Source organism: Neovison vison, chromosome 9 (genome assembly GCF_020171115.1).
Source record: "Neovison vison isolate M4711 chromosome 9, ASM_NN_V1, whole genome shotgun sequence".
Lineage (NCBI taxonomy): Eukaryota > Metazoa > Chordata > Mammalia > Carnivora > Mustelidae > Neogale > Neogale vison.
This window is the reverse complement of record NC_058099.1, coordinates 36062239-36089682: the sequence shown is the minus strand read 5'-3', so window position 1 is coordinate 36089682 and position 27444 is coordinate 36062239. Positions and strand designations below refer to the sequence as shown.

Here is a 27444-nt window from a genome sequence, read left to right as displayed (position 1 = left end):
AATTTTTAAAAAGTTACATGATTTAGTGGTACCTAGGGAGCCCAATTGGTTAAGCATCTGACTCTTTTTTTTTTTTAAGATTTTATTTATTTATTTGACAGAGAGATCACAAGTAGACAGAAGCAGGTAAGGGTTGGGGGAAGCAGGCTTGTCGCTGAGCAGAGAGCCCAATGCAGGGCTCGATCCCAGGACCCTAGGATCATGACTTGAGCCAAAGGCAGAGGCTTTAACCCACTGATCCACCCAGGCACCCCTCTTTTCTTTCTTTTTAAAGATTTATTTATTTATTTGGCAGAGAGAGAGATCACAAGTAGGCAGAGAGGCAAGCAGAGAGGGGGGGTGGATTCTGGCTCCCTGCTGAGCAGAGAACCCAGTGAGGGACTTGATCCTAGGACCGGAGCTGAAGGCAGAGGCTTAACCCACTGAGCCACCCAGGTGTCCCAAACATCTGACTCTTGATAACAGCTCAGGTAATAATCTCAGGTTGTGAGATCAAGCCCCACATTGGGCTCCATGCTAGGTGTAGAGCCTACTTAAGACCCTCCCCGCCTCCCGCCACCCCATCTTTTAAAAAACAAAAGTGGAGAGGATGAGTCAAAATAGTCGAGGAGCAGGGACAAGAGGATACTTGTCCCTCAAGTACAGCTACCTAGTTATCAAATCATTCTGAATACCTGAGAAATCAATCAGAGATCTGAGAAAAGAAATGTTGCAAGTCTACAAGTAGAAAAGCCATCTACCTTTTGGAAGGTAGGAAGTGCAGAGACTTGAGTCAGGGGTGACACAGCTGAGGATATGGCAGAGAGGAGGGAGTCTGCTTACAGAGGCTACTGCAAAGTATTATAAACAGTGGAGTGCAGAATTGGAACTCTTAGAAGTCTGCTACAGTGGGGGTGTCCTGGCTTAAAGATGCTTAGGTGGTGATACATTCCAGGATGTGACAGCATTGTCTCAGGACCCCAGGGTCAGAAGAAGAATGGGGGGTGCCTGAGTGGGGCAGAGTTCGCAGATGTAGGAGTGGGGAAGCAGGCTGAGAACAGTAAGTCTAGGCGCTGTCTTTCTGCTCTACATTGCCATGAACTGTGAACTGTTACATCGCTGCACAATCACTTTCCTGGGAGGGGTCCCCCAAAAGGCAGAAGGTAGTGAGACCCTCCTCTCTCCCCCAGGAGGAACAGTGCAGGTCTACTCCACAGGAATCCATAAAATTGGGGGTTTTGAAATTTAGTCACAGGCCTGAGATAAAAACATCTCAGTCACAGGGCAGATGAACACAGAGTTCTGACAGAAACCAGGGAGACAAGAGTGATTGATTGCTTCTCTGTGAAGGCTCACTGAAGAATGGAGGGTGCAAACTTCTAGCTTGGGGCTAGAGAGTGGGGTGCCACCATATTCACCCCACCCATCAGTGATGAAAGCCTTCAGGAGCAAAACAGTGCTACATAGTGGAATCCAGATTTGCTTACACTGAGCCCAGCCTCTGTGCAAGGGAGGCATATTTTCAACAGGGCAAGTCCATCTGAGAATCAGTCAACAGACCCCTCTGCCAGAAGACCAGCACAAACAACTGGATCACACCAAGTTTACTGATCACAGAAGGCTGCAAAGCTTCAGGTCCTGGGGAAAACAGTGTATGGTATTCTTTTTATTTTTATTGTATAGTCTTATAGTATTATTTTGGGGGTTATTTTCTTATTTATTCAATTCTTTTTTAATTCCTTTTTAATTATTTTTTTAATATGTATGTTTTTTATTTTTGTTTCATTTTTATTATATTTTATTTATATATATATATATATGTTTTACTGTCTTATTTTGGAACCTAGTTTCTTTCTTTCCTTCTTTTCTTTTTTTTTTTTTCGTGGCAGCAAAGCAAGGTTTTGTGTTGTTTTGTTTTGTCTTTAGCAAAGTAAGGTTTATTGAGTGACAAAGTGACAGTACAAAGCTCCTGAGGAGGGGGAGGGAAGTTTCCTTTAACAAGAGTTCTAGGAAGGATTCCCAGGCTTTCCAGAGGAATTCTACCAAACATTTAAAGAAGAATTAATACCTATTTTTCTGAAACTCTTCCAGAAAATAAAAATGGAAAGAAAATGTCCAAACTCATCCTATGAGCCTGGCATTACCTTGATCCCAAAGCCAAGCAAAGATCCCACTAAAAAGAAGAATTACAGACCAATATCCCTGATAGACATGGATGCAAAAATTCTTACCAAGATACTAGCTAATAGGATCCAACAGTACGTTAAAAGGATTATTCACCATGACCAAGTGGAATTTATTCTTGGGTTGCAGGGTTGGTTCAATATTTGCAAATCAATCAATCAATGTGATATACCACATTAATAAAAGAAAGGACAAGAACCATATGATCCTCTCAATAGATGCAGAAAAGGCATTTCACAAAATATATCATACTTTCTTGATAAAAACTCTCCACTGTGCAGAATTAGAGAGAACATACCTCAATATCATAAAAGCAATATATGAAAGACCCATACCAAATGGCATCCTCAGTGGGGAAAAACTGAGAGTTTTTCCCCCAAGGTCAGGAACACGGCAGGGATGTCAGTTCTCCCCACTGTTGTTGCACAAGTATTGGAAGACGTAGCCTCAGCAATCAGACAAGAAAAAGAAATAAAAGGCATCCAGATTGGCAAAGAAGAGGTCAAATTTTCATGTTTCACAGACGACATGATACTCTATATAGAAAACCCCAAAAAATGCCACCAAAAATTTGCTAGAACTGATACAGGAATTCAGCAAAGTCACAGGATATAGAATCAATGCACAGAAGTCAGTTGGATTTCTATACACTAACAATGAGAAGAAAAAAAATCAAGGAATCGATCCCATTTGCAATTGCACCAAAACCCATAAGATGTCTAGGAATAAACCTAACCAAAGAGGTAAAGGATCTGTACTTTGAAAACTACAGAACACTTATGAAAGAAATTGAGCAACATGTAAAGAAATGGAAAAACTCATGGTTAGAAAGAACAAATATTGTTAAAATGTTTATGCTATCCAAAGCAATCTATACATTCAGTGCAATCCCTGTCAAAATAACATCAGCATTTTTCACAGATCTGGACCAAACAAACTAAAATTTTTATAGAACTGGAAAAGACTCCAAATAGCCAAAGGAATGTTGAAAAAGAAAACCAAAGCTGGAGACATCACAATTCCAGACTTCAAGCTCTATTACAAAGCTGTAATCATCAAGACAATGTGGTACTGTCACAAACACACACAAACATAGATCAATGAAACATAATGGAGATCCCAGAAATGGACCCTCAACTCTATGGTCAACTAATCTTCAACAAAGCAAGAAAAAATATTCACATGGAGAAAAGACCGTCTTTTCAACAAATGGTATTGGGAAAATTGGACAGTCACATGTAGAAGAATGAAACTGGACCATTTCCTTATACCATACATAAAAACAGACTCAAAATGGATGAAAGACCTAAATGTGAGACAGGGAACCATCAAAATCACAGGCAGCAACCTCTGTGACCTCAGCAACAGCAGCTTCTTGATAGATACCTCTCCAAAGGCAAGGGGGAAAAAAAGCAAAAATGAACTATTAGAACTTAATCAGGATAAAAAACTTGCACAGCAAAGAAAACAGTCAACAAAACTAAAAGGAAGCCTGTAGGATAGGAGAGATATTTACAAATGACTTGTCAGATACTTAATACTTAACTATATAACTTACCAAACTCAACAGCCAAAAAAAAAAAAAATCCAGTTAAGAAATGGGCGGAAGAGATGAACAGACATTTCTCGAAATAAAACATACAGATGGCCAATAGACACATGAAAAAATACTCTACATCAGTCAACATCAGGAAAATACAAATCAAAACCACAATGAGATACAACCTCACCATGGCTAAAATTAACAACTCAGGGCAAAGGATATTGGTGAGGTTGCAGAGAAAGGGGAACCCTCTTACACTGTTGGTAGGAATGCAAGCTGGTGCAGCCACTCTGGAAAACAGTATGGAGGTTCCTCAAAACGTTAAAAATAAACTAACCTCCTATCTAGCAATTGCACTACTAGGTATTTATCCAAAGATTATAAATATTGTAACCAGAAGGGGCACCTGCACCCCAATGCTTAAGCATCAGTGTCCACAATAGCTAAATTATGGAAGGAGTCCAGATGTCCACTGACAGATGAATGGGAAAGAAGATGTGGTATATCCTGGGGATAAAAATATATTATATGCTTATAAAAAATTAAAAATTAAAAAAAAATGGTACGGGGGGGGAAAAAAAGAAGATGTGGTATATATATATATATATATATATATATATATATATATATACACACACACACACACACACACACAATGGAATAGTACACAGCCATCAAAAATGAAATCTTGGGACGCCTGGGTGGCTCAGTGGGTTAAAGCCTCTGCCTTCGGCTCAGGTCATGATCCCAGGGTCCTGGGATCGAGCCCCACATCGGACTCTCTGCTCAGCAGGGAGCCTGCTTCCTCCTCTCTCTCTGCCTGCCTCTCTGCCTCCTTGTGATTTCTCTCTGTCAAATAAATAAATAAATCTTTTTTAAAAAATGAAATCTTGCCATTTGCAATGACGTGGATGGAACTAAAGGGTATTATGTCAAGTGAAATAGTCAATCAGAGAAAGACAATTATCATATGATCTCACTGGTATGTGGAATTCAAGAAACAAAACAGAGGATCATAGGGAAAGAGAGGAAAAAAGAAAGCAATACTAAACCAGAGAAGGAGACAAACCATAAGAGACTCTTAATCATAGGATAAAAGCTGAGGGTTGCTGGAAGGGTGGGGATGTGGAGAGATGGGGGTAACTGGGTGATGGACATTAAGGAGGGTATGTGATGTAATGAGCATTGGGTATTATATAAAACTGATGAAGCATAGGCCTGTACCTCTGAAACCAATAATACATTATATGTTAATTAAATTAATTTAAAAAATTTTTTTAAAGATTTATTTATTTATTTATTTGACAGAGAGAAATCACAAGTAGGCAGAGAGGCAGAGAGAGAGAGAGAGGAGGAAGCAGGCTCCCCGCCGAGCAGAGAGCCCGATGCGGGACTTGATCCCAGGACCCCGAGATCATGACCCGAGCCGAAGGCAGCGGCTTAACCCACTGAGCCACCCAGGCACCCTTAATTTAAAATTTTAAATGTTTTTAAAAAATAAAAATAGAAGATAGAAATACACACAAAAAAATTTCATAACACAATAATGGGGTCACTATTTTTTTTTTAAGATTTTATTTATTTGACAGAGAGAGCACAAGCAGGGTGAGTGCCAGGCAGTGGGAGAGGAGAAGCAGGCTCCCCACAGAGCAGGGGAGCCCAATGAGGGAGTCAATCCCAGTACTCTGAGATTATGACCTGAGCTAAAAGCAATTGCTTAACCAATGAGCCACCCAGGTGCCTTGGGTTCACTGTTTGTAATAGTTCATAATACTTACGTGTTTTGATGTGATGGTTTTGTCATATGTTATATTATCAGGCTTACTACTACCAAACTGCAGGTCCTTGAAGTCAGGGACTGTGTCTTACTCATCTATCTTTTTATCCCCCACAAGATCAAACACACTGGCCTCTATACAATAGCTGCCTATTAATGGTGTATTGATTTAAATTTCATTAAGCAAGTTTAGGAAAAGCTGCCTTGGAAAGAACCTCAAATACCTTAAAATAAGGTCCTGGGATTGACTAATTGGAGAGGGCTGGGTTTCTGTGTTTAGCAGTGATGTTGGTACAGCCATCCTGTTGTCTGTGGAGACATCACCTAAGATTATTACTGAGAGACATTCATGGTACAAAACTCCTCGAGGGGTGCCTAGGTGGCTCAGTGGGTTAAGCCTCTGCCTTCAGTCCAGGTCATGATCTCAGGGTCCTGGGATCGAGCCCTGCATCGGGCTCTCTGCTCAGCAGGGAGCCTGCTTCCCCCTCTCTCTCTACCTGTCTCTCTGCCTGCTTGTGATCTCTGTCTGTCAAATAAATAAATAAAATTTAAAAAAAAAAAAAAAAAAACCTCCTTGGGGCGCCTGGGTGGCTCAGTGGGTTAAGCCGCTGCCTTCGGCTCAGGTCATGATCTCAGGGTCCTGGGATCGAGCCCCACATCGGACTCTCTGCTCAGCAGGGAGCCTGCTTCCCTTCCTCTCTCTCTCTGCCTGCCTCGCTGCCTACTTGTGATATCTTTCTCTCTCTCTCTCTGTCAAATAAATAAATCTTTAAAAAAATAATAATAATAAAAAATAATAATAATAAAAAAAAAAAACCTCCTTGAAAATTTCTGGTCCTGTTGCCTCCAGAACGCTTTAACACTCGAGGATTTCCATTTTTATTGTATTTCTTCATTCTTCGAATAGAGACAAAAGCCCCATTTGTAGACATAATCCTCCTCAGTGAGAAAGTGTGAAGATCTAGTGAAGTCTTCACTAGCAGTCAACATCCCAGGCTGATCCATAGAGGATTATCCTTCTCATCATTTCTTTCCTCTTTTTCAGAACAAGTGAGATATCTACAAGCCAATAGCAGAGAACTCAACTCTACCTTTGGATATCCCGTGAGTATCAGGCCTCTAGTTACTTCAGGGGGTTAGTATTCTCCTCTAATATTCCCCTTTGTGAGTTGGGCAGGAATTCATTGCAGATGTAAATCCTACAGCGTAGGTTCTACTTTCTTTCAAGCTCCTATACAATGAGGGCTGGTATAGTGAGGGCTCAGAAACCAAAATTAATTCTCGTGACCTAGGCTCAGGAGAGACTATATCTCAGATTGGGGGTTTCATATATAACTTCTAGAAAAGAAATACTGTAGTTTTTTCTTGCACAAATGAAGTCGTAGTTCAACAATCTTTTTTCCACTTGGAGATCTGTGATAATACACAGATCTAACAGTGGAATGGTTTTTCACTGTTTTAAATATACCTTAATTTATTTTACCAATCTCCTATTGATGAACATTTAAAATGTGTCCATTCAGGGGTGCCTGGGTGGCTCAGTCAGTTAAGTGTCTGACTTTGGGTTTTGGTTCAGGTCATGATCTTGGTGTGGTGAGACTGATCTCCACATCAGGGCAGAGTCTTCTTGAGATTTTCTCTCTCCCTCTTTCTCTGCCCCACCCCTGGCTCATGTACACACACTCTCTCTCTTTAAAATAAATAAATAAACCTTAAAGAAATAAAATGCCTCCATTCATATCCAGGTGTCCCCTCTAAAAAAATAGTCCCCAGTGTTTTGCTCTGATAAAGGGTTCTGAATGAACACCATTAATCATAAATTTTGTCACATTTGTGTGAATATATCTTTTTTTAAAAGACATTTTTGGGGGTGCCTGGGTGGCTCAGTGGGTTAAGCCGCTGCCTTCGGCTCGGGTCATGATCTCAGGGTTCTGGGATCAAGTCCCGCATCGGGCTCTCTGCTCAGCGGGGAGCCTGCTTCCCTCTCTCTCTCTGCCTGCCTCTCCATCTACTTGTGATTTCTCTCTGTCAAATAAATAAATAAAATCTTAAAAAAAAAAAAAGACATTTTTGTTTTAGAGAGAAAGAGAAAGTGCTAGAGCAGGAGGAGGGGGCAGAAGCAGAGAGGAGGGGAAGCAGACTCCCTACTGAGCGGGGAGCCCAAGGCAGGGTTCTGTCTCTTTTTATGGAAACTACCTGAGCATAGACCAAGAGTTGGACACTTAACCAACTGAGCTACCCAGGCGCCCCTTGTGTGAATATATCTTATGAAAATTTCCTAGAAATGAATTGGCTGGGTCAAAGGAAAAACACATTAAAAATTGTGATGCATATTGCCAGACTTCCCTCTAAAAAGATTATATCTACTTATATTTCTACTTACAGTAGAGACTGCTCATTTTTCCATATTGCTGCCAGACTAGATATTATCAATCTTTTTCACCTTTGCGGGGCTCTTGAATGAAAAATGATGTTTTGTTATCTATTCTTTCTTAATTTCAAGTGACTTCAGTAATCTTTTCATGCTAATTAACCTTTTGTATTTCTTTTTATGGAAACTACCTCTTTGCCCATTTTCTATTAGGTTGTTCATTTTTCACTTACTTATTAATAACTCATAAAGAGATATATATTTCAAATTCATACACCAGCACCTATCCTTGCCTACCGCTGCTCCCTGTAGAGAACTATTCATTTTACTTTCTTGTATATTCATCAGTGCTTCTTTGTGTAAATAAAGCAAAGCCGCTTTCTTAAACTGTTCAGAAGCTTTACAGATATCCTGGAGATGTTTTCATAATAACTTTTTCCTTCTTTTCTTTTTTCACCTGCATAGTATTTCTTATGTAGTTTTAGCATAGTTTATGTAACCAGTTTCTTAAAATTGGCATTTGGGTTGTTTCTAGTCATTTATAGTTACAAGGAACGTTTTTATACATGTTATTTTGTGCATGTACAGCTATATCTATCTATCTATCTATAGCGGTAGGTGTATAAATACATATATAGCCATACATATTTGTAGTCTCTGTAGGACATTAGTTTATGATTTCTGAGTTAGAGAGGTTCTGGATAATAACAATGTTCAGGGTATGGCCATGGGAGCAGATTTTCTTTCCCCCTTTCTATCTTTTAGACATATATGAGAGACATTATAATGCAATAAAACTAGATTTTGACATTAGACAGACCTGAGTTTGAGCACAGCTCTACTCCTTACTAACTTTGCATCTTTAGTCATGTTTTTTAACCTTTCTGTTCTTGAGTTTCCTCATCTGTGAAAAGGGCCTAATTCACCTTACATGGTGCTTGTGGGAGTTAGACATAGTTGTGAATAATACTGTCTCTCTTTCTGCAAGAAACTATTGCTTCTTGAGGAAAGAGTACAAGTTTCGTTCATCTCTGTATCCACAGTTTGCATCACAATATTTGGCACATAAAATGGCATTTGATAAATTTACTGAATAAATACCTTTTCTTATGTATTTAACAACCATTTCATATCCATGGCAAATTACTGATTTTCTCCTGTTCTCTACTCTTATCCAGTCATATTCCTTTTCTTCTTCTCAGCCTCTAACTTCTGATTCCCATTGTGGCCTTGGCCTTATGTTCTCCTCTATTCCCTCATTTAGCCAACAGTCAGGTTTTACTACCTAAATAAACAGCCCAAACCAAAATCCACCACCTCTATCATGCTTAAATTTTGTCACCTCTGCCAAAAAAGAACTGAACATGGAAGAAATTCATAGTTAAACAGATGTTCTACATTCTTTAGATATTCCTTCTGGTGTGATGTAGAACAGAACACTCTGGTTGCCAAGTTAGTAAAGAAATACTGATATTTCTGTCTTGATATAGAATCTGCAAGGCTTTTGTCTTTGTTTACTAAACAAATGCTACCAAGTGGGTAGAAACCTGAAATACAATAATTAGTTATAAAATCAAATGGACAATCAGTAGTGAAAGCTTGCTACTTCAGTAAGGCTGAAGATCAGAAAAGGTCTTTGGTTCCAAGTTTCAGAACTTTCTGTACTTAGACACTGAAAAATTTAAAGTATCTCATGATCAAAGAAAGCTATTTCTATGTTAGAAGAACATTTTCTCAGGGTTAGAATGGCTAATAGAGATCATTTAGTTAGAACTTCATTCAAGACAGACCTATGAGCTTCTCTGGGATAGATATTTAATTTTTTTCAGCCTCTACTAGTATAGCCCAGAATAGGGCTATGAACAGAAGAAGCCTTGAGAAATCTATAGTGTTTGATTGATTACAAACTGGAAAATCATAGAGAAAACACCAAGGAAATCTTAGTTGTAACTTGGATCTCTAAACTCCTAAGCTCTATTACTAGCTTTTCTTCCTTAGGAAAATAGAAAGACACGTCTTGACCAAAGAGCCTATCTAGCCTTCCTGGGCAAGTTTTAGACTTAGGACTGAATGGTTTTTGTTTTCCAAGAAAAGGTCTCTGATGCTTTCCCAAGGCATAGTCCAGCAAAATTCTTCATACTTGAGCAATATTTATACTCCAGGACTGCATGTGGATTTTTTCTCTTATTTTGGCCTTCTAGATGGAGGAGGTAGGGGAGAAGCTTATCTTTAGGAAATTGTTTGGTTAAAATTGTTATTCTTTTGCTTTTCTTGAGCTCTTATATTCAAGCTCTGACCTCTTAAGTCAAATGATCGAAGACCCAAAGATGATCCTGTCAACATCTTGAAATCAGAATTAAAGAGGTAGCAAGTTCCCATTTTCACTCAGCAAAATCCTAACTCACATGTAAACCAAAACTATTCAGGCTGTCAGGACAGTTAAAAGGCAAGTGACTTCCCAATGCTGACAGGGATCAGTATGGGAACACCTTTAGTGGGCTCAACTTGAAAGAGTAATTTGCTTTTGGCACCTTATATCCTTCAGCATTGAAAACAGTACATAAAGGTACACCAAACTGAATTTGCCAGGCTTAGAAAAACTTCATTTGAGAGCTTTGGAGTAGAGCTAATACAAATGGCAGAGTTGCCTACTATTTAGGGCTGAGAAGGACTAGTGGGTGAGGTCAGATGACACTGAAGGATGTCTGAATCTGTGAAAAGAAGGCATTTGGATAGCTATACAAGTGAACTGGGGCTCAGGGGACAGCACAGTCCCAACTCTGCAACTGATTTTGTGATCTTTGGCATATAACCTCAGTGCCTCAATTTCCTCATCCTCAAAAAGTGATCATACATCCTCTCCTCATAGGGTTATTGTGAGGAATAAATAAGCTGCTACATATAAAATGCTTAGAACAGTGCCTTGCATGTAGTAAGTATTCAATAAATGTAAGCTTTTATTGTTGATTTTATTATCATTCTTTTTTAAGATTTTATTTGTTTATTTGATAGAGAGATCACAAGTAGGCAGAGAGGCAGGCAGAGAGGGAGGGGGAAGCAGGCTCCCTGCTGAGCAGAGAGCCTGATGTGGGGCTCCATCCCAGGACCCAGGATCATGACCTGAGCTGAAGGCAGAGGCTTAACCCACTGAGCCACCCAGGCTCCCCATCATTATTATTAATAACATCAATAAACAAAGAATTCCATGCCTCAAAAAGTTCCCATATTGATCAGACTTGCCTTCTTTGCATTCTCTAGGTCTCCAAGAAAAGTGGGAGACAAACACTTCTTCCCTCCCTCCCCCTCACCCCATGGTAGAAGAACAGAGGCTTTTTCTGTTTCAGGGAGTGGTCTTGGTGCTTTTTGTTAAAACTGGGAGGTGGGGTCTTTTGTTCCTCTAATTGTGCTTGTTTTCTTTTACTCACAGAACAATACCATCAAGACCTCAAGATACAGTGTCTTTAACTTCTTGCCCCTGAACCTGTTTGAACAATTCCAGAGACTTGCAAATGCATATTTCCTCATTTTGCTATTCCTACAGGTATTGACTTTTGGGATCTTTTCCACAGAGTATTTTATCACTGTCTCTGGGATCTGGTTACGTAATCAGTCCTTTTCCCTAAACTGAGAAATGTCTCTTTAAATAACAGGCAAAGTCTGGGCAATCACAAAAAACCTGTGGTCAGGATTAGGTGGGATGAAATAAACCTCTACAAAAGGAAGGACACAAGATCACTGAATCCCAAGGAAGGAGAGCTCCCTCACCATGCCTGCATGGCCACAATTCAGCTTGACCACAGGAGGTCACAGACTCTTCACCCCAACCACAACTACAACTCCATTTCTCATTCATTCCCAGCCTCCCTGACAGAAAGTTAACATGCAGGAATTCTGAGAAAGAGAATGGTTTAGAACATAGGAGTACCACCACAGGGCGAGGAAGCAGGGCAGTTCTGGACCAAATTGGGAGAGAGGAACAGATTTTCTCTTTTCCCCTTATGTTGAGGGATAAAGGAGGGGATGTGGTTTTCCAATGTTCACTCTTCTCTCCCAGTTCTCCCTTACCTCTCACCAGAACCTTCATCATCAGAGGAGAAATAGCCCATCAAGACTATTGTAGTGAAAAAAAAAAAAAAAAAGACTATTGTAGTGGATTTGGGGACAGATAGCTGGCAACTTACTATCTCCTATTGTCCTTTCTTGGTGACTTTTTCCCTCTTTTTTTTTTCTTGGTGATGTTTACAAAATATTTATATCTATATTATATATTTACTTATAATACTTATATTTCCAAAACAGTGGAAAGCAACTAGGATCACTGAATCTATTATGAACCTGTGGAAGTAAAAGAGTTTGGGGGTGGCTGGTGCTGGTAAGAAATATATTGTCCTTTAAGCTTTCTGAGCCAAGTTTCTTCCTTTTCCCTCTCACAGTTGATTCCCCAGATCTCCCCCTTGGCGTGGTACACGACTGTGATACCCCTGATGGTGGTGCTATCCATAACAGCAGTGAAGGATGCCATCGATGATGTGGTGAAGTGGCTTTTTGGACTCCTAGTCCTTCACTGTACCTAGTTGGGTTGGGGGTCAAAAAAGGCTTCCCAGAATTACCTAGTGCAAGGAAGAAGCACTGTATGGAAAGAGATGTTTCCTTTCCTTGCTTTCTTATCCATCCCAGAAGAAAATGTAATTCCCTTAGCCTCAAGATTGGTGGTCTATGCATGGCCAGAAAGTGGCAGTGCAAGACCTTTGTCTTCCTCTGCCACCATTTAGCCCGCTTTCAGGCTTTCTTCCAGCTCCTTTTTAATAACCCACTTCTTCCCTCACTTGGCTTTCTTCAAGTTTGTGCTCATCTTCCTCCTTCTCCCTTTTTTTATTCCTGTTCCCTTCCTCCCTCTGTCCCCTCCTCCCTCTTTGTTCTGTTCTTAGTTTTCTCCCCCCATTTCCACATTCCCCTTCTCTTCTCTAGCTCTCCCTACTTCCCATTCCAACCTTCACTTCTGTAAGCTATATACAGCTAGGAACCCTTTGGGTTTAGAACTCCTTAGGACATAAACAGAGGCCAATTGCTTTCCTGGTCTTGGAGGGAGAAACTGGCTCACAGTGAGCTGCTTGGCATCCTTTTTGCGTCTTACAGCAGGCCTGGCAGAGAACAGTGAGAGTGAAGCCCCAGTACCAAGCCTGCTAGTGGGATTTGGGAAGTCAGACCTCTTGACCTGCCTCCAGCTTCCCTAAGAGAGTCCTTCTGATTTTGCCAGGATAGATTTTTAGACCAAAGTTTGTGAGCTTGATGTTACTCTAGCTTTTTAACTCTGCAACTCATTTAAATCCATAATTAGCCATGTAGTAGTTGAAATTTTAGTCAAAACTCAGATGTACAAAATGTGACTTTATTTCTCTACAGCTAAACTCAGTATATCTCACAACTACCACCCCACCATTCCAAACCTTTTTAATGAGAGCTGAAAGCTAAATTTGCCAATTCAAGGTAACCCAGTTACTTCTGGGTTAGAATTTACTTTTTTTAGCATAAGCATGCTGACAAATTAAAGATTCTCCCTCTCCTCTTCATAATCCTGCCTTTTTCCAGGGAGTAATCTCACCTGGAAGTAGAAGATTCATGTGAGCATCAGGACATACGCTTCTATTTGGTTTTTGAATAGAAGACCTCTGTTGCTCTTTCCTTAGTTCATCTCCTATAGAAGCTTCTGTGTGTTGACTGTAGTGGAGGTATGCTTGAGAATTCTTAGCTTTTCCCTGCTCCTACCAAGGTGTTCACAGGGACTCTGGTCCTGTCCCTCATTTTTCATTCTCTCCTCTATGGCTTTAACTAAGATGCTTGTTCTCATTCCCCCAATTTGGCTTTTGATATTTAAAGCCAAGATTTTGTCTCTTTCTTTTCTCTTCTTTTTCTGACCTTCTTTCCCAGCTTCTCTGAGACAATCAACCTTTTACCCTGGTTTTAATGATAGAAAGGCTCGGGAGGTAAAGGAAAATTATAAATAAGGAGTATTACCTTGGGTAGTATTTCAGAATACTAACCTTCTACATGCAGTTTGCTCTATGCCTATTTCCTGAACATTTTCTTGTGTAATTTTAGAAAAGACACCAAAATGACAATCACGTCAACAACCGTTCTGTTCTGGTGGTGATGAATGGCAGGTAAGTCATAGGGAAACCAGTTTAGGTAGCTCAGTTCTGGGAAAGGGTTGTCTTTGCTAAAGCTTGATGGTGTTGGGTTCTTTGGAAAGGTAATTCAGAACAGTGAAAAGAACCCAAGGTTGAACATAAGAATTTTTTTCTAGATCTAGCATACACTGAATTTGCTGTGTGACCTCAGATCTCTCTGAGCCTCATATTTCTTTTTTTTTTTTTAAAGATTTTTTATTTATTTATTTGACAGAGAGAAATCACAAGTAGATGGAGAGGCAGGCAGAGAGAGAGAGGGAAGCAGGCTCCCTGCTGAGCAGAGAGCCCGATGCGGGACTCGATCCCAGGACCCTGAGATCATGACCCTAGCCGAAGGCAGCGGCTTAACCCACTGAGCCACCCAGGGGCCATACCACCCTGAACGCGCCCGATCTCGTCTGATCTCGGAAGCTAAGCAGGGTCGGGCCTGGTTAGTACTTGGATGGGAGCCTCATATTTCTTATCTATAAAGGAAAATAATATTCTGTACCTTGAAGGATGTTGCAAAAATGAAAGTGAAATAATATATATTAAGGTAATTAACAATTTATGACATACAAGTGATTATTATTAATGTAGTTGTCAGCATGGAGATATGTGCCTTTAGAACATCATTAGATTCTGGCATGGCTTATTGGCCATTATACTATATAACCTTTGATCAGGTCATATCTTCATTAACAATCTAAAGAAAGTATTGGCTAAAAAAAAATAATAAAAATAAAGAAAGTATTGGTGTTGACCCTATTCCTGTGGTGTTTGGTGGTAACCGTCTAAAGTGTTGTCAATGAGTCTGTGTTTATATTTGATGATGTCCTACAAAATTCAAGCAATTTACTTTGTCAGGAATATACAGAGGCAGACATAATTCCTATGTAAAACAAAATATGGAGACTATCATAAAAGATACAAAAAATTATAAGAATTAATAAAAATGAGGAATCATAACTAGTTAAAAGAATCAAGGAAGACTTTCTGGAAGAGCTAATGTCTGTGCTAGGCCTTAAGGAATGGGAAGAATTCAACAAATAGAGATTGTAAAACAGGAAAAAATGACGAGTATGTGCAGTAACATGATTGTAAATAAGCACAAACATGAAGAATTTCAAAATTGAAGTCCAGTCTTTGTTCACAGTGGCCCTATAGAACCTCCAGGAGCTGTAGTTTTAATCACATAATTCTTCTACGTGAAGTTCTTGGGTATCTAATCCTGTTATTTATCGTTACAGCTCATTCTTATTCCAGGTGGATTATTTCCTCAAGTGTTTTGGTCTGTCTCTCATAAGACACCACCAGAAAAGTCAATTGTGATTAAAAAGAAAATTTGAAAGAAAGAAAGGAAGGAAATAAAAAGAAAAAAAAAGAAAAGACAAAAACTCAGTGTCTTAGAAATTTTCAGGGCTAGGGAATTACTGACCAAATGGATTTAGTCAAATGAACTCCTCAAGTAGTTTGAGCACTTGGGTTTTGAAAGACTGTTGGAGGGAGACTGCTGGGTGGCTCAGTCATTAAGTGTATGCCTTCCACTCAGGTCGTGATCCCCCAGGTCCTGGGATCCAACCCTGCATTGGGCTCCCTACTCAGCAGGAAGCCTGCTTTTCCCTCTCCCACTTCCCCTGCTTGTGTTCCCTCTCTTCCTGTCTCTCTCTGTGTCGAATAAATAAATAAAAATCTTTAAAAAAAAAAAAGAAGAAGAAGAAGACTAAAAGACTAAAAAGAATCTGTCATAGAGTGGTTTTAGGGTGGGAGGGCAGAAGTAGGGCCCTGGTTAGACTTTATAAGCCAGTGTTTAATTGAACACTCAGTGAAGCTAGTTGTTCAAACAGTCTGTATTCCAGAAAGTGGCTTTCTTTTTCTAGAATACATAGTTTTGAATAGAACTGCTATTGAAAAATTTGTCTGTTTTGCAAGTTGTGATTTCTGCCATTTTCATTTCTCAATAATTTTGGTTACAAGCACATCATTAGTGGAATTTTCTTTATAAGAATTCTAAATCTTCTGAGTTGAGGTCGTATCCCTTTTGAGGGTTATGTGTTTGCTTCTGCCACATAACTCAAGGATATCACCTACTGAGACCAATTTGAGGAGTTATAAATTTGAATCCCATACCTCATTAGGCTATACATTCTTAAGGGGGGAGTTCTCTACTGTCTGACGCTCAACCCTCCAGAGTAAGACAGACAAACTTTCTTGCCAGTGGTTTGAATTTTTTTTAGACTATCCTTTCCCTAGAGGTGTTGCCCTTTGAGAGTCCTGGCTTTATAAGGGGTTCTTAGTTCCAACTCATTGCCTCTCAAGATCCTAAGGCTTCATGTCCTGTCCCTCAGTGGGCTAAATTAAAATTCAAGTCACTAATTATTAAGACTGGCAATTCCTTCCTTTACTCAGAGCAAGAACAGCTTCAGAACATGCTGACTGTTTTGGATTTGAGATCCTTGTTTTGTTTCGTTTTGTTTCTCCTGGTTCCTTACTTTGTGGTAAGCGTAGCCTTACTTTTGAAAGAATGTTTGCCTTAGCATATCTAGCATTTCTAAATGCTGGTAGTAGAAAAGGTACCATTATGTCACAGAACTTCAGGAGGTACCATTCACCAAAAAAAGAGACTGTAATGTGATTGGTCTCCTCTGGAGTCAAACCCCTGCCTTCTCTAGCTCTCGGGTTGTATTTTCTAAACCAAAAGTTAGAATGCAATGCCCGGAAAGTATTCTTATGGCATAACAGGATTTAATATTTTAAACCAAAAGGCAGTATCTTTCCTTCTCCTAAATTTGGGACACATGATTGTTATAATGTCCAGGGGAAAAAAATGGTAATAGTTTGAAGCTCCTATGTAATAAAATATAAGCTGTTAAATCTTTTGGAGAAGCCCAAATGGTGTAGCCCTTCTTGCCACATTTTACTGGTGAAAATCATGGCAGACAGAATGCCAGAGAACTAGCAAAACAGTTATTCAGATGTTTTTCTGCAAGTCTTGTAGCTACTCCCTTACAAAACTATAAAGCAGATTCGAAAATTAGTAACAAAAATAAGTAAAGGTATAGGATTTTATCTGCGTAAAGATGACACTTGAAACCAAGGGAAGGATGTATAAATAGTGGTTTTACAACAAAGTCTTACATTTGTGTTGTAACATGCAGGGAGGGGTGGCAAAGTTGGTTGGGCCTCCAGCTCTTGGTTTTGGCTCTGTTCACGGTCTCAGGGTTGTGAGAGTGCATAAAACTTTCTTTCCCTCTCCCTCTGCCCTTCCCCCACAAAAATAAATAAATAATCTTATTAAAAATAATAACAGGCAGAGAAAATTGAATTTGTAAAAAGATTTAAAGAAATGTAACCCAGGAACTGGAAGAAAATTGTCTAAGAGAAAGAGTGAATTTATATAAAAGATTTTTTTTTTTTTTGATAAAAGAAATTTGGCCCTTCTTAAAGAAGCTATCTTCCCAGAAAAGGCATTCTGAGAAAACCCATGCCTTTGTGTGTCTGGCAAAGTTGTGATGTATGTCATGCCTACAGATAACAAGGCTTCATTTGAAGGTGAAACAAGCAATGGCATCCAGGTATGCCTTCTCTTTGCCACATCTTTGGGTGCTTAGCATAACAGAATTGTTGCAAAGAGGTAGCTCATATTTCCAAAATGCTCATGGCACTGCGTCTATCTTGCTTAGTTCTTTCTCAGAAAGATTTAGGGCCTCTATGCATTTAGGGAAATTGAGATACAAAAAAAGAGAAGGGGAGAGAGCCAGTTACTACTGTAGAATCTGCTCCTACTGCCATCTGCCTTTTGTAGGAAGTGAGGATTTGAGGGGTCAAAAGTAATCCAATTTTAAGAAAACTTGATATAATGAGCCCTGAGCATTATATGCAACTGATGAATCACTAAACTCTACCCTGAAACGAATAATACACTATATGTTAACTAACTTGAAATTTTTTTTAAAAAAGTAATCCGGGGGCGCCTGGGTGGGTCAGTTGTTAAGCAGCTGCCTTCAGCTCAGGTCATGATCCCAGGGTCCACATCAGGCTCCCTGCTCCGTGGGAGGCCTACTTCTCCCTCTCCCACTCCCCCTGCTTGTGTTCCCTCTCCTGCTGTCTCTCTCTGTCAAATAAATAAATAAAATCTTTAAATTTTTTTTTTTTTTTAATAGGGCTCCCGGGTGGCTCAGTGGGTTAAGCCTCTGCTCAGGTCATGATCTCAGCGTCCTGGGATGGAGTTCCGCATTGGGCTCTGCTCAGCAGAGAGCCTGCTTCCCCCCTCTCTCTGCCTGCCTCTCTGCCTACTTGTGATTCCTCTCTCTGTGTGTCAAATAAATAAATAAAATCTTAAAAAAAAATAAAAAATAAAACAATCCAATTTTAACATAAGTAAATAAAATTGGTACAGCTGTATGATAGAATATATTTTTATCAAAAATAGTGAGCCAAAAAAAATAGTGAGGCACATCTTCTATAAGTGCTCTGCAAGACATAAAAAATGCAAAGTGTAGCAAATTATGTATCTAGTGTGTAACTTTTAAATGTATGTGTTGTATTACTGGATTGATATTTTCTAGAAAGGAATACAAAAAATTACAGTTGCTACCTTGAAAAGCAGAATGAAAATCAGGGGAGAGAAGAGACTTTTTCCTTTTATATACTTCTGTATTAGTTGAACTATTTTTTACCGTATGCATATATACATATTTACAATATGCATATTCCTTTTAGTGAAAGAATAATTATGTGTGCATATGACTACAAGTGCCATAGAGTTTTAGAAAATCATTATAACCTGAAGTCAAGAGAAATGGGCCCCATTCTTGATTACAGCAAGGATTCATCACAAACCAGTTTGGTTCTCCTATAAGTCTTGACTTCATCTCAGCTTTTTTCTTTCTCTTTTTTATTTCTTGATTGTCAAAGCAGGGCTGTGGAGAAATTCTCAGAGCAGGCATTCAGGGCTCATTTTCTTACAGGATAAAGGAAGACAAATGGATGAATATTCAAGTGGGAGATATAATAAAACTAAAAAATAATCAGCCTGTCACGGTGAGTACCTCTTTGGGCTGTGGCTTTTTCTTTTTTGACTTGAGTGAGTACAAAGGAACCCTTTTAGCACTGCTGAGGCCACTGCTTTTGGCGACCTCTGTCTGCCTCACTTTGCATCTAGAGATTAACAGTTCCTGTGGTAAGAAGCCTGTTTTTGTCTGTCTCTCACCATAGCTACAGATAAAGAATGACTTGTTTCAGGAGGGGCTGTGTGTGGTAGCAGCAGTGGGTCCTAGACAAAGAGAACAAACCAAGTATCTATAAAATTTTTAGGATGAATATCTGTTCATGAGGTAATTGCTTTTGTCACCCTGTAATATTAAAAGTCTGCCTTCCTGCTTTCCTTACCTTCTCTGACTTTTCTGACCACAGGCTGATGTGCTATTACTCTCTAGCAGTGAGCCCTATGGTCTGACATATATAGAAACAGCAGAACTGGATGGGTAAGTGTTCCTTCCTGACAGTCATTTAGGACAATTGAGCCACCTTAATATCTCACTGAGGGAGAGCATGATGCAGAGAATGAATTTTATTCTCAGATGGAAGTGCCAAAGATGCTAGAAATATCCAGATAAGCGAAAAGAGGAGGCCAGGCCCTTGGGACCTCAAGTCTAAGACTGAGCTCTTAACAGCAATAATCAAGCATCCACTGGGTGCAGAATCTGAACAAATAAACTCTATATTCTCAATCTCTAAACTGGAGACACTCTGGCTATATTCAGTAATGCTGAGTGATAGGAAAGAGGTGAATAGAACTGTAAAATTTCAGAATTTTTTTTTTAAGAGTTCCGAAGTTTCCAGTGGGAGTTAAGGGGGTGGGGAGGATGAGCATGGATGCAATTATTTACTGATAAAATACCGTGTTCTATAAAGGATTTAAGGTAGAGATTAATTAACATGCAAAAGCTAAGGTCTTAGGAAGATAGAGGCCATCTTCAGAGAGCTTGTCCTATAGGGTTTTCTATCGATTGCATTCTTACAACTATTCCTCTTGGTGCGCACAAGGTTTTTGAAATGTGGCTTCCATTTTTGTTTCTGTCTCTATGCATTCCTGTATCAACAAAGGGTTAACTGGGATTCCTTCATGTGTCCTATAACTATTTATGAAGTGAGGAGTATGTTTACTTGGAAATGTGTGCAGCAGTCTTACGAAGACCTGCTCCTTATTCTTGAAGGGAGCAGGTGCCACCTTCACGTTGTTTTGTGATGTCTCTTTAGCTTGATCAAGAGCACCTGACCAGGAAGATTTCATGGATTGGTCGAAGTAGAGGTGGTGTGTTGCAGGGAATGAGAGCAGGGAGAGGGGACTGAGTGGGCTAACACTTGGCTTCCTTGTGGGGCCATCTACCTCAATACTGACCTTGAGAGAGAACAGTAGATGTGACTCTTACAGCTCAAACCTGTAGTCCAAGCTTTACTGGCAGTATCTATATTCTAAAATCCCATGACGAAGTGGGAGAAACTGGACCCCTGCTGCTGTTGTGCATGTGTCCTGTGCTCTGGTGACTCTGTGCCATTTGCTTTAGTGAAACCAACCTGAAAGTGAAGCAGTCCATCTCAGTTACCAGTAACTTGGAAGATAACCTGGGGCTGCTGTCTTCTTTTGATGGTGAGTTAGGAAGTAGGTTTGCCCCCCCAACATGTTTATCAGTAGAGGACTAGTTAAATAAAGTACAGTAACTTAACTAACTTCATAATTTACTAAGAACAATATGCAAGTTGATATTTTTTACATGGAAAAAATATTCAGAACATATCATTAAGTGAAAAAAAACTATTAGAGTCAACTCTGCTTAGTGTATATAACGTAAGCTTGTTGGGGCGCCTAGGTAGCTCAGTGGGTTAAAGCCTCTGCCTTCAGCCCAGGTCATGATTTCAGGGTCCTGGGATTGAGTGGGTTAAAGCCTCTGCCTTCAGCCCAGGTCAAGATCTTAGGGTCCTGGGATTGAGCCCCACATCAGGCTCTCTGCTCAGCAGGGAGCCTGCTTCCTCCTCTGTCTCTCTCTCTGCCTGTCTCTCTGCCTACTTGTGATCTCTGTCTGTCAAGTTAAAAAATAAAATCTTAAATAAATAAATAACATAAGCTTGTTTTTGGAAGCATATATGTTTACAAGTACATCTGTAGAAAACTTGGAAGGATGTACTTCAAAAGATTAATAGCATTTATCTCCAGGCAATTTTACTTTCTCCTTTCTCCTCCTTAGTATTGTATATGTATTTACAAAAGACATATATTACTTAGTAATCAGGAAAAAAAAAACAAATTATTTCCACTTTGAGAAAAATACTAGATTTGCTTTAAGTAGTTTTTAATTTCTTCAGATTCAGAGATCATATGATCTGTCAGTACTGATGGTGATAAGTTATCACGTGGGGTTTTCTCTCTCTGGATGACCCATGTCACATACAGAATTACTCTTCTTTGGTGCCCAGAAATCTTTGTCTGCCTTTCTAAAGGAAGCTGGTGAGAAGTGGGCAGCAGCTGAGAGAGAATAGGAAAAGATGTGTATGTATTTTGAAAGAGAGGTATTCTTTCCTCTTTTCTGTTAAGCCTACTATTAGGAAAGGCCTAAGATTACAGAGCCTGGACTCTTACTCCTTCATTTTTCTTCAGGAAAAGTAAGGTGTGAGTCTCCCAATAACAAGTTGGACAAATTCACAGGAATACTGACTTTTAAGGGAAAAAACTACACCCTGGACCATGACAAGCTGCTACTCCGAGGCTGCATCATCAGGAATACAGACTGGTGCTATGGCTTGGTGATTTATACTGGTACGTCTCCTGAGAGTCATAGTCAGACCCCCAACCTGCTATACTCCATTCATGATCAATTTATGAGCACTCAGTTTCCAGGATGTAAATATGGGACTCAGATGTACATACACCATGGTTTTGAGACAGAAAGGGAGGTAGATAAATGGGTAGACGAGAGGATGGAATATTTAAAAAAAAACTTTTCTTCTTAGAAAAAGAAAAAAAGACATCCCCCCGCCAAGAAATGAGCTGCCAACATTATCAGCTCTGCCTTTTTAAAGGAAGTCTTTGTGTTCTAATACCATAAGGCACTTATGAGTCTTTCTAATCATATCTGGACACAGGAGAAGGTTAACATATAGAAAGAGTACACATGGAATTACCATGTGAGAGGGGAACATAGGAAAGAAGAGTGTATATATGTGGATTACTCCCAGGAGAGAATACACACGGTGCTCACTATGGAGAAGAATACAAAATGTGAGGATTCAAGCCACAGAAAAGGCACATGTGAATCATTAGCAGTGGCCCCTCCTCAGATGTCATTTAGAACCATAATCCCTTATACCTGGTGAAGGGTTTTTGGTGGATTTTAATGTGTTTGGAAAGGGAGGAAGTTTCTGTGCCACCCTGTGCCCTTAGGGATGATGGGCATTGGTGACAATGGGCATTGATGATGACAACCATAGTTAAAGGATGGGGAACACTAAAGAAAGCATCAAGGAAGATTTACCATGGTGAATATTCAACTCATAGCTCCCCTTCTAAAGAATTCACCCTTAGACAGGGGGATCTTAGATGTCTCACTTTTACAGAAAATAATGAGATCCAAACCCTAGAGAGAAGCTTGAGAGTCTAGGGAGGCCTTGGTGGAATTTTTTCATTAGTTCTTGAGTTATAGTGACAGCTTCTAGGGTGACTAACTCCAAACTCAAAAGATTTGACGTACACTTATTTTCTTCACTGTACTTCAGCAGCTACTCCTACACATCGCCATTCAGAAAAAGCTCATTTTTTCAGCAAAGGGTTTCTCTCTAAAGCAATGGCAGTGAGGCTGCCAACCAGCACAAATTTAGCGCAAACCAAAAATTAACTCTTCGTTTAAATGTTAGTGAGAAGTCTCTTGGAGCTTTGGGAAACTGAGAGCAAAGGAGAACTGATACCACTTAAGAACATCTTAAAGGGGTGCCTGGGTGGCTCAGTGGGTTGGGCCTCTGCCCTTGGCTCAGGTCATGATCTTGGGGTCCTGGGATCAAGCCCTGCATCGGGCTTTCTGTTCAGCAGGGGGCCTGCTTCTCCCTCCCCTTCTGCCTGCTTCTCTGCCTACTTGTGATTTCTCTCTCTCTGTCTCTGTCAAATAAATAAAGAAAATCTTTTTAAAAAAAGAAAAAGAAAAAAAGAAGAACATCTTGAAGTTCAGAATTTAGTTGCTGTTCCTGCTACATGATTCCCAGGTTCTACCTTGATCTCCACATCCTTCTTGAAACATGAGGTAGGGTCATTCTTTCTAAGGACCCTTGGAAGATCCTGTCCGTTGTAGCTTCCAGCCTCTGAGACAAACTCCTCATGACTTCAGGCCCTTCATGAAATGCCTTAGCTTATGCCCTGTATTCTCAGTGTCTGCCCACATTATTAGGGAAGTTCCAGCTCCCTCATCTGTAAACATTAATGAAATTCCTTCATTAGAGTACATGTAAAAATAACAATCAGGTGGTAAAAACCAGAGAAATTAATGCTTATACTTTCTTCTAAACCTCTTACATTTTATGTACAGTCATATTTCTGGTCAGTAATACCCAACTGTAGTCCCATTGGCCACTAAAACTCTTTACTTCTACTTGCCATCTGCCTATTGTGAAGAAATACCGTCTTTCTCAGCCCCAGAAAAGCTTCCACCACAGAAGAAATCACTGCCATTGCCTTTTCTGTTCTTCCTTTCCCAATTAGAAACTTGAAATAGAGCCTGGCCCAGTAGAGGGTTTCGTCAAAAGAAGGTGGAAAGCTCCTTATCAAAAAATCTCTTTTCTAAGCTAAATAAATCAGACGATGATGATGATAAGTTTGTGGCTCCTGGTGTTGAATTACTGTATTGTACACCCAAAATTAATATAACACTGCTTGTTAAGTTATTGGAATTGAAATTAAAACTTAAAAAAAAAAACAACAAAAAAAAAACCCTGGGGCTCCTATTCTGACTTAACTCATCTATGGAAGATTAGACTGCCTAAGGTGCTGCAAAAAAAAGGGGTCAACATTGATGTACTTTGCAGAAATAGTTGGGATTATCCTTAGAAACAAAATGTACATTTTTTTAGTTATTGGCACCAACTGCAAGCCTTTCTCCAGACCTATATTATCCCCTGCCATTGGTGAGAGTTTTGATCAGGTGATCATTAAGTGTATATTTCAATCCATTTTCAATCCTCTGAGTATATTCAGTGATTCTAAGAGCTGGTCTCCCTGTTTCACTTAGGACCAGACACCAAATTAATGCAGAACTGTGGAAAGTCTACCTTTAAGCGGACACACATGGACCATCTCTTGAATGTCCTTGTGCTCTGGGTAAGTTAAAGACATTTTTTTGCTTCTTTACAAATAGACATGCTTTCCCTCCTTTCTTCCATGGCAGTAGCTGGCATTTCCCACTAACTTGAGTTGTTTGAAAAACTCAAGCAGTTTTGGGTATGCTATTTCCTAATGCCAGAAGCAGAAAAGAACAGAGCTGGTTGACAAGGGAGTCTCTCTTTAGTTTACACCTCTGTTGTAGATGACAATCATAATTTGTTTAAGATTTCGTGCTCTGATTAGTGATTCTGGAATGGATCAAGGACCCTGCTTTAGACACTGACACATTTTTATCTCCTCATAGCCTGTATTACTCATGAGCACTTTAAGAAAACTTTACTTAGACCAATAGAACACCTTACTTAACACAAGATGATTTTCAAACTGTTTCCTTAGAGGAGTCTAAGGTCTGTCCTAGGGAGGATTGAAAAGATCAAGTGAGTTTTGTTCTGGCCCCCCTCATCCTGATATTGTACTTCAAGAAGAGCAGCTTAATATTTATCTGTTCTGTAAAATTTCAGTTGGAAAATAGATTCTGCTGCTAAGAAATGAAATTTGAAAAACACTCAACAGACAATAATAGCTTTGGTAACAGAAACTTAAATTAAAGATTTCTGTGCTACCCTATACCGGTTACCTTCATTCTTATTAGATATAGACTTGTTTGCATAACAGCAATTTCAATGGTGCCTATACTTAATTCAATGACTTTTCATTTTTATTTTTACTCTATTGCTTAGACTGGAAATTCAAAAATGTCTTTTCTTTCTGTATATCTCTCATTAATATCTGAATTATAAACTGCCTCTTCTCCCTTATTAATTTTGATAAATATCACTTTTTTTTCCCTAAATCGTCTGGATTTAGTAAATGGGGTTTTAGACAATTAGGAAAGTTCATTCAGCTTTGAGACCAGAAGCTAGTATACACTCTTTTTCTTTCTACTGTCTGCATAGCTTGCAGCAATTGAAACAAAATGACATTTCTTGTTTTCTTGATGAGGAAGACAATCACACTTGAGAATTCAGGAAGATGACATAGGTAAATACACCTCTGAGAGTATTAGGAACATGTATTTTTAGGTACTAAGTTAAGTCATTTAGCCTAGACTAAAATATTTTCAAAAACAAGATGTTTCCCATATGCCCAGGAAGGTTCACCTACTTATTTACCTATCTGAAGGTCAGTGACAACACTTGACATCTGTTAGAGGGACAAGTCCTGTTTAAAAGGCAGATAGCCACATATGAAGAAATTTTAAAACTAAAAAGCAAACCCCATAAGCTTCCGGAGAAGAATAAACGGTCATATACCAGGATCAAAAATTAGAATACCATTAACCTTCTCAACAGCAACAGCAGAAGATAAATCTCAATGCCTTCAAAGGTGTGTGAGAAAATTACTTGTAACCTATAATTCTAAATCTAGGGAAACTGTTGATAAAATTCAAGTATAAAGAAATATCCATATTGTAAAGCCTCAGAAAATTTTATTCATTTATCATGTCTCTCCTCTTAGGAAGCTCGTAGTATGTATACTTAAGCAAAACAAGAAAGTAAACGAAGAAAAAAGATTGTAGAAGCCCGAAAACATGGGGACAAGTGAAAGGGAGTCCTAGGAAGATAGGTGAAGAGCAAGCCTAGAGAACTCCAGTGTAGATTAGAGCAGGAGTATTGAGGTACCTGCGGTGAGGGTCTCCAGAGAGAGAGAATGTAGTTCTCTGCTCAGGTTCTCACAGGATAGAGGCAACAGAGAGTCAGTGGAAATGCTGGGGGCAGCTAAGCTGGCAGAGTAGTTGCTATAAATTCCTATATTTCTATGGTCGTTCATGCAATCTTTCCTTCAGAAAGTATGAAATATTATCTGGGCTACTGTGTTCAGTTTTGGGCATCCAGTTTAAGAAGAACATTGAGAAGCTTAATGAAATGACTATAAAGAAGTACAAATGCGAAGTAAATACCTAACAGCCCTGACAGGAGATGAACCATCAGCAGACCCAAGGTGTTGAGTTTTTGGAAGGCAGAAACTAGATCGATGATACTGATAGATAAACCAGAGTAGTAAAAGCTTCAGTGCAAATGCATTCTTCTTGATAGAGCTTAGTAATAGCTCCAAGCTCGCATCAGCAGGTATGGAGAACAGAAGTGGTAGGTGGAATAATGATTGAGATAGTTAATTTTAAAACTGCCCATAAAACAACGTGGGCAGCAATTGATCCTCTGTACCACCCTGCCACCCCTGTAGCATGTATATAGCAATAACAAATGTATTTGCCTTCCAGTCTCAGACAAGAGAACTGCTTTCTAAGGAAATTTAGCAACCTTTCTCAGAGCACTAGTGCTTCTAATATGGGTATCACATCACTTTAGAGTAAAACTCATTTTATTTTAAATTCAAGGGGCAGGGTACCTGGGTGGTTCAGTTGGTTGTGATTTTGGCTCAGGTCATGATCTCATGGATCCTGGGATCAAGCTCTGCATCAGGCTTCTCACTTAGCAGGGAGTCTGTTTGGGATTCTCTTTCTCTCCCTTTGCTCCTCCCCAACACATGTGCACCACTCTCTTGTTCTCTCTCAAATAAATAAATAGCATAACTCAGGTAGGCAGGCAGGTAGGTAGGTAGGTAGTTATGGGGCTTAAATGTGCTTGCATGCTCCTTGTGCACCTGAAGGTGAGCTCCGTCAATAACACTTCCTGCCTACATACACAAAACACATGCTTCCATGTTCCCATTCAGGAGAGTGGCCTACTGAGGAAACAAAATTAACCAAAAGAAAACAAGCCAACCTATAATGATTAAACTGCTATTTTACTCATATTTTTAAGTAGATATAAGGAAACCAGGAACCCAAAAGAGAAGGATAAGGATGAACAAATGGAATAACTGACCCCAGAAAAGACACAATTCAGAAAAAAGAAAAGAACTTCCAAAAATTCTTATTACTATTCTTAGAAGACACAATTGCATAAATAAAGAAGAATAGGTTGCTAAAAAATGGAAAAAGAAAAAAGCAATCTAAGAGCAATAGAAAAGAATTTCGAGAAGTAAAAATAGCTGAAT

General features: G+C 39.4%; 1 protein-coding gene across 1 annotated transcript in view; it reads left to right on the top strand.

Moving 5' to 3' along the window:
- Nucleotides 1-4723: 4723 nt before the first annotated feature.
- The window catches only part of LOC122916719 (phospholipid-transporting ATPase FetA-like), a gene marked incomplete at its 5' end in the record, with an annotated part of 62802 nt that continues 40081 nt past the window's right edge, over nucleotides 4724-27444 (top strand). Inside the window, 10 exons of the mRNA XM_044264141.1 lie at nucleotides 4724-4746; nucleotides 6539-6587; nucleotides 11282-11395; nucleotides 12288-12386; nucleotides 13954-14015; nucleotides 18992-19064; nucleotides 19437-19507; nucleotides 20591-20673; nucleotides 21679-21837; nucleotides 24293-24381. Of these exons, the coding sequence (XP_044120076.1) occupies nucleotides 4724-4746; nucleotides 6539-6587; nucleotides 11282-11395; nucleotides 12288-12386; nucleotides 13954-14015; nucleotides 18992-19064; nucleotides 19437-19507; nucleotides 20591-20673; nucleotides 21679-21837; nucleotides 24293-24381 (822 nt within the window). The remainder of the gene's footprint in view (nucleotides 4747-6538; nucleotides 6588-11281; nucleotides 11396-12287; nucleotides 12387-13953; nucleotides 14016-18991; nucleotides 19065-19436; nucleotides 19508-20590; nucleotides 20674-21678; nucleotides 21838-24292; nucleotides 24382-27444) is intronic.